Here is a 15,000-nt window from a genome sequence, read left to right as displayed (position 1 = left end):
AGGGCTTACAAACCTCCCGAAAGCATAACTAAATGTAACGGTGCACTACTTCAAAGACATCTTCTAAACACCGTATAAACAGCGCCCCCTAGTGGCCGAGGCTTGAACAGCTCTGAAACCCCCTGAGTCGCTCATCCGGCCCGCTGGGCCTCGTTAGACCTGGTTCTGTGTTTGTTTAGCGGTAACTGAACATTTCCTGCTGCCGCTCGGCACCGGCGGCCCAGCGGGAGGCTTTTATTGTGAAGGGAGTTACAGGAAATGCCATGTGTGAGTCATCAAGCTAGCGACGCATTGTTAGCGGTGCTTTCCTGCAATAAAAAACAAAGAGAATGGAATGTTCAGCGGATTAAGAAGAATATACTCAATATTACTGAAGTACTTCTACATCAAGGAAACGATTGATTATTACTGCACTATTGACTATTACTGCACTATTGATTATTACTGCATATTGATTATTACTACATATTGATTATTACTGCATATTGATTATTACTGCATATAGATTATTACTGCATATTGATTATTACTGCATATTGATTATTACTGCACTATTGATTATTACTGCATATTGACTATTACTGCATATTGATTATTACTGCACTATTGATTATTACTGCATATTGATTATTACTGCACTATTGATTATTACTGCACTATTGATTATTACTGCATATTAATTATTACTGCATATTGATTATTACTGCACTATTGATTATTACTGCATATTGATTATTACTGCATATTGACTATTACTGCATATTGATTATTACTGCACTATTGATTATTACTGCATATTGATTATTACTGCACTATTGATTATTACTGCATGTTGATTATTACTGCATATTAATTATTACTGCATATTAATTATTACTGCACTATTGATTATTACTGCATATTGATTATTACTGCATATTGATTATTACTGCATATTATTACTGCATCTTAATTATTACTGCATATAAATTATTACTGCATATTGATTATTACTGCACTATTGATTATTACTGCATATTGATTATTACTGCACTATTGTGTAAACACAGAAAACTGGATTATCTTCAAAAGGAATTTTCTCAATATTCAGTAAATAATAAGCGATCAATAAGCGATCAATAATTGTTCAATAAGCGATCAATACGCAATCAATAGGGATCAATAGCGATCAGATCAATAAGCGATAAATAAGCGACCAATAGCGATCAATAGCTATCAATAAGCGTTCAATAAGCCATCAATAGCGATCAATAAGCGATCAATAAGCGACCAGGTCATCCACGGCTAACGGTCGGAGGTTCCATTACGATGCGTTCAGGCTCCGTTCGGAGAATGAGTATCAGAGCCTCACTGGTGATGCATTCAAATGTAATCTGAAAAGTTAAACTTGAATGCAGCTGTTAGAATGAGACGCAGCTCGTTAAGAAATATTTGATTTCCTTATAAAAATGTTCTATAGATAAATAACAACGTTAAAATGAGACGTTTACTGACCTCAGCTGCTATAATCAATAACAACAGTCTGATCGGCCAATACGGATCAATTATTGGCATGTTGGTGTTGGTGTGAACGGGGAACTCTAAAGGTTACATTATTTCCTCTTTTATGATTTATGACTCCAGAGTTTCACGACACTCGTTCACAAACATCGTAATAAAATAATAAAACTTTCTTCACGAAACCTCCAAAGAGACCCGAACAGGATATGAAGACCGACGACCCGCCAAACTAAGAGTCACCTCGTCGCTTCTCAAACAAAATATACCGAAATAAAACAAACAGGAAGCGGAGCGAATGCGGCGGCGTTCCGGGAGGCCGCTGAAGGGTGTCCGCCGTGGCGGGTAGCCTATTCTCCAGGTGTTGACCTTCCCTGAACGCACCGCTGTGAGGAGAAGGAAGATGAAGCGGCGAGCCAAGGCGCTAACTGATGGACGCGAGGCTGCTTTGTGTTCATGCTGCTTCTCTTCACCTCCGTTTTCCCTCTTTCTTTAAATCTCTTCTCGCCGTCTTCCTCCTCGGTGTCGCCTTCAGGTCACGTCGGGATAAGCCCGCGAGCGGCGTGATATTTATTTGCCGCGGCTCGAGTAAGTGTTGACGTGAATCCGTTGTGAAGGACTCGAGCGTCAACGATCAACGCGAGGAAGCTAACGCGGCGCTGTATTTCAGACGTTGTTCGTGAGGCGTGTTTACACGGATTACGCTCGATGCCGAGGGACATTAGGATGCATTCAAGTTCTAGTGAGTAAAAATTAGTCGGAGAAGGTTAATGATCAAACGTGGTCGTGACGCGTTCAAGTGTAGTCATGGGCTCCACTAACGTGTTAGCTAACGCTAACGTTGGTAACGCTGACAAAAGGTCAATATGAAAAGAAGAAAAACACAGTGACGGCAGCTTCAGAGTGTATTTGTATCGAGCCGACGTGTAACGGCTAGTTTAAAACAAGAATGTTACGTGTAACGGTTACTTTAAAACACAAATGTTACTTGTAACGGTTACTTTAAAACAAGAATGTTACGTGTAACGTTACTTTAAAACAAGAATGTTACGTGTAACGGTTACTTTAAAACAAGAATGTTACGTGTAACGGTTACTTTAAAACACAAATGTTACGTGTAACGGCTAGTTTAAAACACGTCTGTTACATGTAACGGTTACTTTAAAACACAAATGTTACGTGTAACGGTTACTTTAAAACACAAATGTTACGTGTAACGGCTACTTTAAAACACAAATGTCACGTGTAACGGCTACTTTAAAACAAGTCTGTTACGTGTAACGGTTACTTTAAAACACGTGTTACGTGTAACGGTTGCTTTAAAACACAAATGTTACGTGTAATGGTTACTTTAAAACACGTGTTACGTGTAACGGTTACTTTAAAACACAAATGTTACGTGTAACGGCTACTTTAAAACAAGTCTGTTACGTGTAACGGTTACTTTTAAACAAATGTTACGTGTCGCGGCTACTTTAAAACACAAATGTTACGTGTAACGGCTACTTTAAAACAAGTCTGTTACGTGTAACGGTTACTTTAAAACACAAATGTTACGTGTAACGGCTACTTTAAAACAAGTCTGTTACGTGTAACGGTTACTTTAAAACAAGAATGTTACGTGTAACGGTTACTTTAAAACAAGAATGTTACGTGTAACGGTTACTTTAAAACAAGAATGTTACGTGTAACGGTTACTTTACAACAAGAATGTTACGTGTAACGGTTACTTTAAAACACAAATGTTACGTGTAACGGCTAGTTTAAAACACGTCTGTTACATGTAACGGTTACTTTAAAACACAAATGTTACGTGTAACGGTTACTTTAAAACACACATGTTACATGTAACGGCTACTTTAAAACACAAATGTCACGTGTAACGGCTACTTTAAAACAAGTCTGTTACGTGTAACGGTTGCTTTAAAACACAAATGTTACGTGTAATGGTTACTTTAAAACACGTGTTACGTGTAACGGTTACTTTAAAACACAAATGTTACGTGTAACGGCTACTTTAAAACAAGTCTGTTACGTGTAACGGTTACTTTTAAACAAATGTTACGTGTCGCGGCTACTTTAAAACACAAATGTTACGTGTAACGGCTACTTTAAAACAAGTCTGTTACGTGTAACGGTTACTTTAAAACACAAATGTTACGTGTAACGGCTACTTTAAAACAAGTCTGTTACGTGTAACGGTTACTTTAAAACAAGAATGTTACGTGTAACGGTTACTTTAAAACAAGAATGTTACGTGTAACGGTTACTTTAAAACAAGAATGTTACGTGTAACGGTTACTTTAAAACAAGAATGTTACGTGTAACGGTTACTTTAAAACACAAATGTTACGTGTAACGGCTAGTTTAAAACACGTCTGTTACATGTAACGGTTACTTTAAAACACAAATGTTACGTGTAACGGTTACTTTAAAACACAAATGTTACGTGTAACGGCTACTTTAAAACACAAATGTCACGTGTAACGGCTACTTTAAAACAAGTCTGTTACGTGTAACGGTTACTTTAAAACACGTGTTACGTGTAACGGTTGCTTTAAAACACAAATGTTACGTGTAATGGTTACTTTAAAACACGTGTTACGTGTAACGGTTACTTTAAAACACAAATGTTACGTGTAACGGCTACTTTAAAACAAGTCTGTTACGTGTAACGGTTACTTTTAAACAAATGTTACGTGTCGCGGCTACTTTAAAACACAAATGTTACGTGTAACGGCTACTTTAAAACAAGTCTGTTACGTGTAACGGTTACTTTAAAACACAAATGTTACGTGTAACGGTTACTTTAAAACAAGAATGTTACGTGTAACGGTTACTTTTAAACACACATGTTACGTGTAACGGCTAGTTTAAAACACGTCTGTTACATGTAACAGTTACTTTAAAACACAAATGTTACGTGTAACGGTTACTTTAAAACACAAATGTTACGTGTAACGGTTACTTTAAAACACAAATATCACGTGTAACGGCTACTTTAAAACAAGTCTGTTACGTGTAACGGTTACTTTAAAACACGTGTTACATGTAACGGTTGCTTTAAAACACAAATGTTACGTGTAATGGTTACTTTAGAACAAGTCTGTTACATGTAACGGTTACTTTAAAACACTAATGTTACGTGTAACGGTTACTTTAAAACACAAATGTTACGTGTAACGGCTACTTTAAAACAAGTCTGTTACGTGTAACGGCTACTTTAAAACAAGTCTGTTACGTGTAACGGTTACTTTAAAACAAGAATGTTACGTGTAACGGTTACTTTAAAACAAGAATGTTACGTGTAACGGTTACTTTAAAACACAAATGTTACGTGTAACGGCTACTTTAAAACACAAATGTCACGTGTAACGGCTACTTTAAAACAAGTCTGTTACGTAACAGTTACTTTAAAACACGTGTTACGTGTACGTTGCTTTAAAACACAAATGTTACGTGTAATGGTTACTTTAAAACACGTGTTACGTGTAACGGTTACTTTAAAACACAAATGTTACGTGTAACGGCTACTTTAAAACAAGTCTGTTACGTAACGGTTACTTTAAACAAATGTTACGTGTCGCGGCTACTTTAAAACACAAATGTTACGTGTAACGGCTACTTTAAAACAAGTCTGTTACGTGTAACGGTTACTTTAAAACACAAATGTTACGTGTAACGGCTACTTTAAAACAAGTCTGTTACGTGTAACGGTTACTTTAAAACAAGAATGTTACGTGTAACGGTTACTTTAAAACAAGAATGTTACGTGTAACGGTTACTTTAAAACAAGAATGTTACGTGTAACGGTTACTTTACAACACAAATGTTACGTGTAACGGCTAGTTTAAAACACGTCTGTTACATGTAACGGTTACTTTAAAACACAAATGTTACGTGTAACGGCTACTTTAAAACACAAATGTCACGTGTAACGGCTACTTTAAAACAAGTCTGTTACGTGTAACGGTTACTTTAAAACACGTGTTACGTGTAACGGTTGCTTTAAAACACAAATGTTACGTGTAATGGTTACTTTAAAACACGTGTTACGTGTAACGGTTACTTTAAAACACAAATGTTACGTGTAACGGCTACTTTAAAACAAGTCTGTTACGTGTAACGGTTACTTTAAAACACGTGTTACGTGTAACGGTTGCTTTAAAACACAAATGTTACGTGTAATGGTTACTTTAAAACAAGTCTGTTACGTGTAACGGTTACTTTAAAACACAAATGTTACGTGTAACGGTTACTTTAAAACAAGTCTGTTACGTGTAACGGTTACTTTAACAACACGCCTGTTACATGTAACGGTTACTTTAAAACACAAATGTTACGTGTAACGGTTACTTTAAAACACAAATGTTACGTGTAACGGCTACTTTAAAACACAAATGTCACGTGTAACGGCTACTTTAAAACAAGTCTGTTACGTGTAACGGTTACTTTAAAACACGTGTTACGTGTAACGGTTGCTTTAAAACACAAATGTTACGTGTAATGGTTACTTTAAAACACGTGTTACGTGTAACGGTTACTTTAAAACACAAATGTTACGTGTAACGGCTACTTTAAAACAAGTCTGTTACGTGTAACGGTTACTTTTAAACAAATGTTACGTGTCGCGGCTACTTTAAAACACAAATGTTACGTGTAACGGCTACTTTAAAAACAAGTCTGTTACGTGTAACGGTTACTTTAAAACACGAATGTTACGTGTAACGGTTACTTTAAAACAAGAATGTTACGTGTAACGGTTACTTTAAAACACAAATGTTACGTGTAACGGCTAGTTTAAAACACGTCTGTTACATGTAACAGTTACTTTAAAACACAAATGTTACGTGTAACGGTTACTTTAAAACACAAATGTTACGTGTAACGGTTAATTTAAAACACAAATATCACGTGTAACGGCTACTTTAAAAACAAGTCTGTTACGTGTAACGGTTACTTTAAAACACGTGTTACATGTAACGGTTGCTTTAAAACACAAATGTTACGTGTAATGGTTACTTTAGAACAAGTCTGTTACATGTAACGGTTACTTTTAAACAAATGTTACGTGTCGCGGCTACTTTAAAACACAAATGTTACGTGTAACGGCTACTTTAAAACAAGTCTGTTACGTGTAACGGTTACTTTAAAACACAAATGTTACGTGTAACGGCTACTTTAAAACAAGTCTGTTACGTGTAACGGCTACTTTAAAACAAGTCTGTTACGTGTAACGGTTACTTTAAAACACGAATGTTACGTGTAACGATTACTTTAAAACACAAATGTTATGTGTAACGGTTACTTTAAAACACAAATGGTACGTGTAACGGTTACTTTAAAACACAAATGTTATTGTGTACCTCATGGGACAGGAAATCATTTCAGAGGGCTTGTGAGAGACACATAAACACACACACACACACACAGATAATACCAGATGAAGAATCAATACTTCCATTCAAACGTCTGTTTCGTTTACTCCAGATAAGACGAGACCGTCAGCGAACGACCACCAATACACAACTCTGCGTGTGTGTGCGTCTGTGTGTGTGTGAAGATGTGGGCCCATGAAGCCACTGACGGGTCTCCATAGTGTGCTTGCCCACATTTGGTTTATCTACATCCTGTTTCCACAGAGTCCAAATAAACTGTCAACCAACCCGATTGGCTGACACTGTGTGTGTGTGTGTGTGTGAGTGTGCGTGTGTGTCACAATATTTGTCCTGTGTTATTGGAGCTCTGAGGCCATAAACACCCAGCTGTGAATTATTCAATGAATAAACACATCCAACACCAAAACACACACATATTGTGTTGTGTTCATACACACACACACACACCTTAAGGACTGTCGGTGAAATACAATATGTTGCACCACCTACAGTCTAATTGAGGAACGGCATGAAACTAAATTACATCACATGATGCAGTAAAGTACACGTTAGCTAAAGAGTACTTCATATTGGTACTTCTTAAAGTACACGTTAGCTAGAAAGTACTTCATGTTGGTACTTCTTAAAGTACACGTTAGCTAGAGAGTACTTCATATTGGTACTTCTTAAAGTACACGTTAGCTAGAAAGTACTTCATGTTGGTACTTCTTAAAGTACACGTTAGCTAGAGAGTACTTCATGTTGGTACTTCTTAAAGTACACGTTAGCTAGAGAGTACTTCATGTTGGTACTTCTTAAAGTACACGTTAGCTAGAGTACTTCATTTGGTACTTCTTAAAGTACACGTTAGCTAGAGAGTACTTCATGTTGGTACTTCTTAAAGTACACGTTAGCGAGAAAGTACTTCATGTTGGTATTTCTTAAAGTCCACATTAGCTAAAAAGTACTTCCTGTGGTATTTTATTACTTTGATCAACCCTCTAATTAAACTTTTGGCAATCACTTCTTTTTTTTTCTGCACCAACTCTAACATCTAGAACTCTGCCTCCCTCTAGTGGCCAGAGACACACATTACACCACCTGGTTATTAAAACGCAGGGAAATATGGAACATTTATTATTGTGTAAATATGATAAAATATTACAGTAGAGTTTGAGATGGTGGTAATTTAAAGGTTTAATACTGAGTAAATTAAAGGTTTAATACTGAGTAAATTAAAAGTTTAAAATTGAGTTAATTAAAGGATTAATACTGAGTAAATTAAAGGTTTAATACTGAGTAAATTAAAGGATTAATACTGAGTAAATTAAAGGTTTAATACTGAGTAAATTAAAAGTTTAAAATTGAGTTAATTAAAGGATTAATAGAGTAAATTAAAGGTTTAATACTGAGTAAATTAAAGGATTAATACTGAGGAAATTAAGGTTTAATACTGAGTAAATTAAAGGATTAATACAAAGTAAATTAAAGGATTAATACTGAGTAAATTAAAGGTTTAATACTGAGTAAATTAAAGGATTAATACAAAGTAAATTAAAGGATTAATACTGAGTAAATTAAGGTTTAATACTGAGTAAATTAAGTTTAAAACTGAGTTAATTAAAGGATTAATACAAAGTAAATAAAAGGATTAATACAAAGTAAATTAAAGGATTAATACTGAGTAAATTAAGGTTTAATACTGAGTAAATTAAAAGTTTAAAACTGAGTTAATTAAAGGATTAATACTGAGTCAATTAAGGTTTAATATTGAGTAAATAAAAAGTTTTAAACTGAGTTAAAGTATTAATACTGAGTAAATTAAAGGAGTAATACTGAGGAAATTAAAGGTTTAATACTGAGTAAATTAAATGTTTAATACTGAGTAAATTAAAGTTTTAATATTGAGTAAATTAAAAGTTTAATACTGAGTAAATTAAAAGTTTAATACTGAGTAAATTAAAAGTTTAATACTGAGTAAATTAAAAGTTTAATACTGAGTTAATTAAAGGTTTAATACGACGGAGCGTTGAAACCTGTTTATTGATCCATTGCTCATGGGTTCAATACAACACAGTCAGCAATTTACTTCACAATAAAAAAAACTGTAAAAACACACAAACGCACAACCTTCAGCACGGGAGTCAGCAAGCACACACACGGATAATAAATGGGAGAAGATACAGAAACATAAATTACGGACATTAAAAAAAAATTTAACAAAATTTAAAAAAGTAATTTCACTGAATCTGAGACAGAGAAACACAAAGATTCCACCGTCATGTCAGAATATGACAACGTCAGGAAGGGAAAAGCGATTTTTTTTAAAGGTCCAACAAATGAAATAAAATAAAAACAAATCAAAATCAAAAGTTTTACACACAAAAAAGAAGAAAAACATAAAAATTCACATTTTTTAAACACAAATCTACATTTACATTCAACCGAGGGGAAATAAGTAAAGAACATTAATCTGGAGCTTCTCAATAGGCTGATCAATTTAGAGAATATCAATATCTAATCAATATCATGACTAGATACCGTGTCATATTTTAGAAATGTAAAGTATTTAGTGGTTATATCAACGTTATTGCTGATTATTTATCACCAATCTCATTCAAATATTTTTTAAATTATAATTAGTCACTATTGTATTGCTCGAGGTATTTTTATATGAAAGATTTCGAGATGTCAGATTTTCTGTGTCGCCCGGCAACAATTAATTAATTTAATGTTACAAATAAAATAAATTTATAAATTTCTTTTTTTTTTAAATCACTACTGAAAAAATTTAATGAATAAATCACATAAACAAGAGAAATAAAAATTGTTTGCGTGTTCTGCAACAAATCTCTCAAACTAAGATTGTAGGTGAATTAATTTCCCCTTTACAGTGAATTAATGAGTTGATTTTAACGTTTGCCTCCTCAACATCTCATTGGTTCACGTGTGATGTCGTAATAATCAATACAATCGATTGGCAAAAGTTCAAAAAATATCAAATGAAACAAAAAAATTAAATAAAAAACGATGCGCCTTAAAAACTAAAATAAGCCTTAAAGACTAAAACAAGCCTTCGAGGACTCCTCACACACAGGAAGCGGAAGTAAAGGAATCTAAACGTGTAACAGAACTGAACTGCAGCTTCTCGCTGCTTTTTATTCAAGAATTATTTGTACTGAGTTTGGAATAAACCATCTGATCCAGGGGGGGGGGGGGGGGGTCTCACAGCTCCACCTTGTGCCCAGGCAGAGGCACCGCCGGCTGGACGTCCTCGCCCGACGACGCCCCCCCTCCTCTCTCCACGGCCGCCTTGCTCTTCTTCTTCTTCTTGGGTTTCTTGTCGTTCTTCTTCTTCTCCCCCTCCGAGCCGCCGTCCCCTCCCGCTCCCTTCTTCCCCCCTTTCTTCTTCTTCTTCTTTTTCTTCTTCTTGTCCTCCGCGATGGCCGCCTGGTCGCCCTTCTTCTTCGTTGGTGACCACTCCTCGTCCAGGCACGCTGAGACCCAAGAGGCGTCGGTGAGGAGGCTTGTGTACTGTGTGTGTGTGTGTGTGTGTGTGTTACCTTTGTCTTGTCCTCTGAGGACATGCCTCTCACAAAGGAAGGAGGTGAGGTCTTCCTCCTGACTTCCTTTGTACCAATCCTCAATCACGTCCTCGTACTTCTCGATCATCACGTCACACTGACGAGGAGCAGGTGAGAAGATTTATTTATATATATATATAACATTTATTTATATATAAATAAATGAATATAAATATTTATGAATAAATAAATATATAAATATGTATATAAGAATAAATATAAATGAATAAGTATATAAATACATATATAAATAAAATAAATATATATAAATAAACAAATATATATATATATAAATAAACGAATATATACAGGACTGTCTCAGAAAATTAGAATATTGTGATAAAGTTCTTTATTTTCTGTAATGCAATTAAAAAAACAAAAATGTCATGCATTCTGGATTCATTACAAATCAACTGAAATATTGCAAGCCTTTTATTCTTTTAATATTGCTGATTATGGCTTACAGCTTAAGAAAACTCAAATATCCTATCTCTAAATATTAGAATATCATGAAAAAGTATAGTAGTAGGGTATTAAACAAATCACTTGAATCGTCTAATTAACTCGAAACACCTGGAAACACATTTTCAAATGTTTGATTTTGTTTTGCTGTTATAAATCTTTTTTTTTACTTGGTCTGAGGAAATATTCAAATTTTATGAGATAGGATTTTAGAGTTTTCTTAAGCTGTAAGCCATAATCAGCAATATTAAAAGAATAAAAGGCTTGCAATATTTCAGTTGATTTGTAATGAATCCAGAATGCATGACATTTTTGTTTTTTTAATTGCATTACAGAAAATAAAGAACTTTATCACAATATTCTAATTTTCTGAGACAGTCCTGTATATACATATATAAATAAATAAATAAAAAATAAATATAAAAAATATATATATAAATAAACAAATATATATAAATACATATATTAAAAATATATATAAATATACAAACATGTATAAACAAAAAAACGAATGTGTTTTCCCAACGGTGATTTTAGAGTCATATACTGAATCATTACTCTGTTTCACTGCGTCCTAAATACAGGAAATGAATCAGCATCTGTTGCCACTTCCTGTTTGTTATTTCCAAAGGAAAAGTTTCTTTTTTCATGTGTTTTTTCAAATAAAGTCTGTGGATAAAACAAGCTCTGCTCTACGGTATAAAGGAGGTCAGTGAACGCCCCTCGAGTGAAACTAGCAGCGTAAAGTCGTGTCAGAGGAACTTCCTGTTGGTTTAATTAACAAAGTAAAAACGTGGAAGTGAAACCTGTTTCTTCAGGTCGGCCACTTCCGCAGACGTCTCGTTCCAGAGCTCGAAGGGAATGTCCATCACCACGTTCACACCTTTGTTCACCAGGCCATGAAGGGTGGAGAACGTCTCCGACATCCCCTGAGAGAGAGACAGAGAGAGAGAGAGCAGGGGTTAGTACAGAGAGAGAGAGACACACACACACCTACACACACACCTTGGCAAAGCGGTTACTTCCACTTCTCTCTTTGTGCAGGTTGTACGTCAACAGCCTCTGACAGACGTTCTCCACCACCTCGATGAACCGGAGGTCTCTGGGGGGGGGGGGGGGAGAGAGAGGATACAAGAGGATACAATGTTCCTGAGGGATTAAATCAAGACAGAAGTCATTATAAAGACTTCTATACAACCAGAGGAGTCGCCCCCTGGTGGTCTGGAGAGAGAATGCAGCTTTAACACATGAAGCATAGACTTCTATACAACCAGAGGAGTCCCCTGGTGGTCAAGAGAGAGAATGCAGCTTTAAAACATGAAGCATAGACTTCTATACAACCAGAGGAATCGCACCCTGGTGGTCAGGAGAGAGAAGGCAGCTCTGACTCACGACTTGACGTATTTGATGGGCGCCGCCCCCTTGCCGCCGATGAAGGCGTAGTTCCGGCCGATGACCTCTTTGGTCTTTCCCGTCTCGTCGAAGGCCGACTTCATCTCGATGCTGACGAACTTACAGACTGAGAGAGCATGACATCATCACTCACATGAACACATGACATCATCACTCGCATGACATCATCACTCACATGAACACATGACATCATCACTCACATGAACACATGACATCATCACTCGCATGACATCATCACTCACATGAACACATGACATCATCACTCACATGAACACATGACATCATCACTCACATGAACACATGACATCACTCACATAAACACATGACATCACTCACATAAACACATGACATCATTACTCGCATGACATCATCACTCACATGAACACATGACATCATCACTCACATGAACACATGACATCATCACTCACATGAACACATGACATCATCACTCACATGAACACATGACATCACTCACATGAACACATGACATCACTCACATGAACACATGACATCATCATTCACATGAACACATGACATCATCACTCACATGACATCATCACTCACATGACATCATCACTCGCATGAACACATGACATCATCACTCACATGACATCATCACTCGCATGAACACATGACATCATCACTCACATGAACACATGACATCATCACTCACATGAACACATGACATCATCACTCGCATGACATCACTCGCATGACATCATCACTCACATGAACACATGACATCATCACTCACATGAACACATGACATCATCATTCACATGAACACATGACATCATCACTCACATGAACACATGACATCATCACTCACATGACATCATCACTCACATGAACACATGACATCACTCACATGAACACATGACATCATTCACATGAATACATGACATCATCACACACATGACATCATCACTCACATGAACACATGACATCATTCACATGAACACATGACATCATCACTCACACATGACATCACTCACATGAACACATGACATCATCACTCACACATGACATCATCACTCACATGCACACATGACATCACTCACAGGAACACATGACATCATCACTCACACATGACATCATCACTCACATGAAATCATCACTCACATGAACACATGACATCATCACTCACATGAACACATGACATCACTCACATGAACACATGACATCACTCACATGAACACATGACATCATTCACATGAATACATGACATCACTCACATGAACACATGACATCATTCACATGAATACATGACATCATCACTCACACATGACATCATCACTCACATGAACACATGACATCATTCACATGAACACATGACATCATCACTCACACATGACATCACTCACATGAACACATGACATCACTCACATGAACACATGACATCACTCACATGAACACATGACATCATCACTCACACATGACATCATCACTCACACATGACATCATCACTCACATGCACACATGACATCACTCACAGGAACACATGACATCATCACTCACACATGACATCATCACTCACATGAACACATTCACATGAATACATGACATCATCACTCACACATGACATCATCACTCACATGCACACATGACATCACTCACAGGAACACATGACATCATCACTCACACATGACATCATCACTCACATGAACACATGACATCATCACTCACATGAAATCATCACTCACATGAACACATGAAATCATCACTCACATGAACACATGACATCATCACTCACATGAACACATGACATCATCACTCACATGAACACATGACATCATCACTCACATGAACACATGACATCATCACTCACATGAACACATGACATCACTCACATGAACACATGACATCATCACTCACAGGAACACATGACATCATCACTCACACATGACATCATCACTCACAGGAACACATGACATCATCACTCACACATGACATCATCACTCACATGAACACATGACATCATCACTCACATGAACACATGCAGTACGCTCAACTTGAGGCTGGGACTGTCAGAGAGTTCATGTCTATGCATTAAAGATATGGACATATATTTGGAGGTAACTTTAAAACTTCGACCTCTATTCGTTTCTTGCCCACGGCATTTTAATAAACATTTAAATTATATATATATATATATAAAATATGTATCTAAATATAATGTCAATAATAAATATATAGATATTTTTGAAATATCTATACAAATATAACTACTAAAAATATATATTTATACAAATATAATAATAGTTAAATAAATTATATAATTAAAATATAATTATGATATACATATATATAAAATGTATATAAACATATTTAATATAATTATGATATGCATATTTATATATAAAATGTATACAAACATATTTTATATAATTATGATAGATATATTTTTTTAAAGTATATAATAATAATAGAATTATGATAGACTATATTAATATATATATACAAATATTAATATAATACACACATATATATATAAATAAATAAAAATATATCAATAAATATGCTTCACGCTTCCACATATTTATCATACATACACATATTTAAATTACAACAGAAGAATTAAAGCTAATCAATACTTGGATTTGGGTTTAGTGCAACACATTAAGGTAGAACTTGAGTTCCTTGTCTTCTATGAATTGTACATAGAT

At 35.5% G+C, this 15,000-nt stretch overlaps 1 protein-coding gene across 1 annotated transcript in view; it reads right to left on the bottom strand.

Annotated features, from left to right (window-relative positions):
- Positions 1-8,899: 8,899 nt before the first annotated feature.
- The window catches only part of cnpy3 (canopy FGF signaling regulator 3), a 6,455-nt gene continuing 354 nt past the window's right edge, over positions 8,900-15,000 (bottom strand). Inside the window, exons 2-6 of the mRNA XM_056442649.1 lie at positions 12,314-12,440; positions 11,927-12,023; positions 11,728-11,850; positions 10,439-10,556; positions 8,900-10,372 (exon numbers count right to left, since the gene is read on the bottom strand). Of these exons, the coding sequence (XP_056298624.1) occupies positions 10,101-10,372; positions 10,439-10,556; positions 11,728-11,850; positions 11,927-12,023; positions 12,314-12,440 (737 nt within the window). The 3' untranslated portion in view covers positions 8,900-10,100. The remainder of the gene's footprint in view (positions 10,373-10,438; positions 10,557-11,727; positions 11,851-11,926; positions 12,024-12,313; positions 12,441-15,000) is intronic.

The sequence above is a fragment of the Pseudoliparis swirei genome, chromosome 21 (assembly GCF_029220125.1).
Source record: "Pseudoliparis swirei isolate HS2019 ecotype Mariana Trench chromosome 21, NWPU_hadal_v1, whole genome shotgun sequence".
NCBI lineage: Eukaryota > Metazoa > Chordata > Actinopteri > Perciformes > Liparidae > Pseudoliparis > Pseudoliparis swirei.
This window is presented reverse-complemented; position numbering and strand designations above follow the sequence as displayed.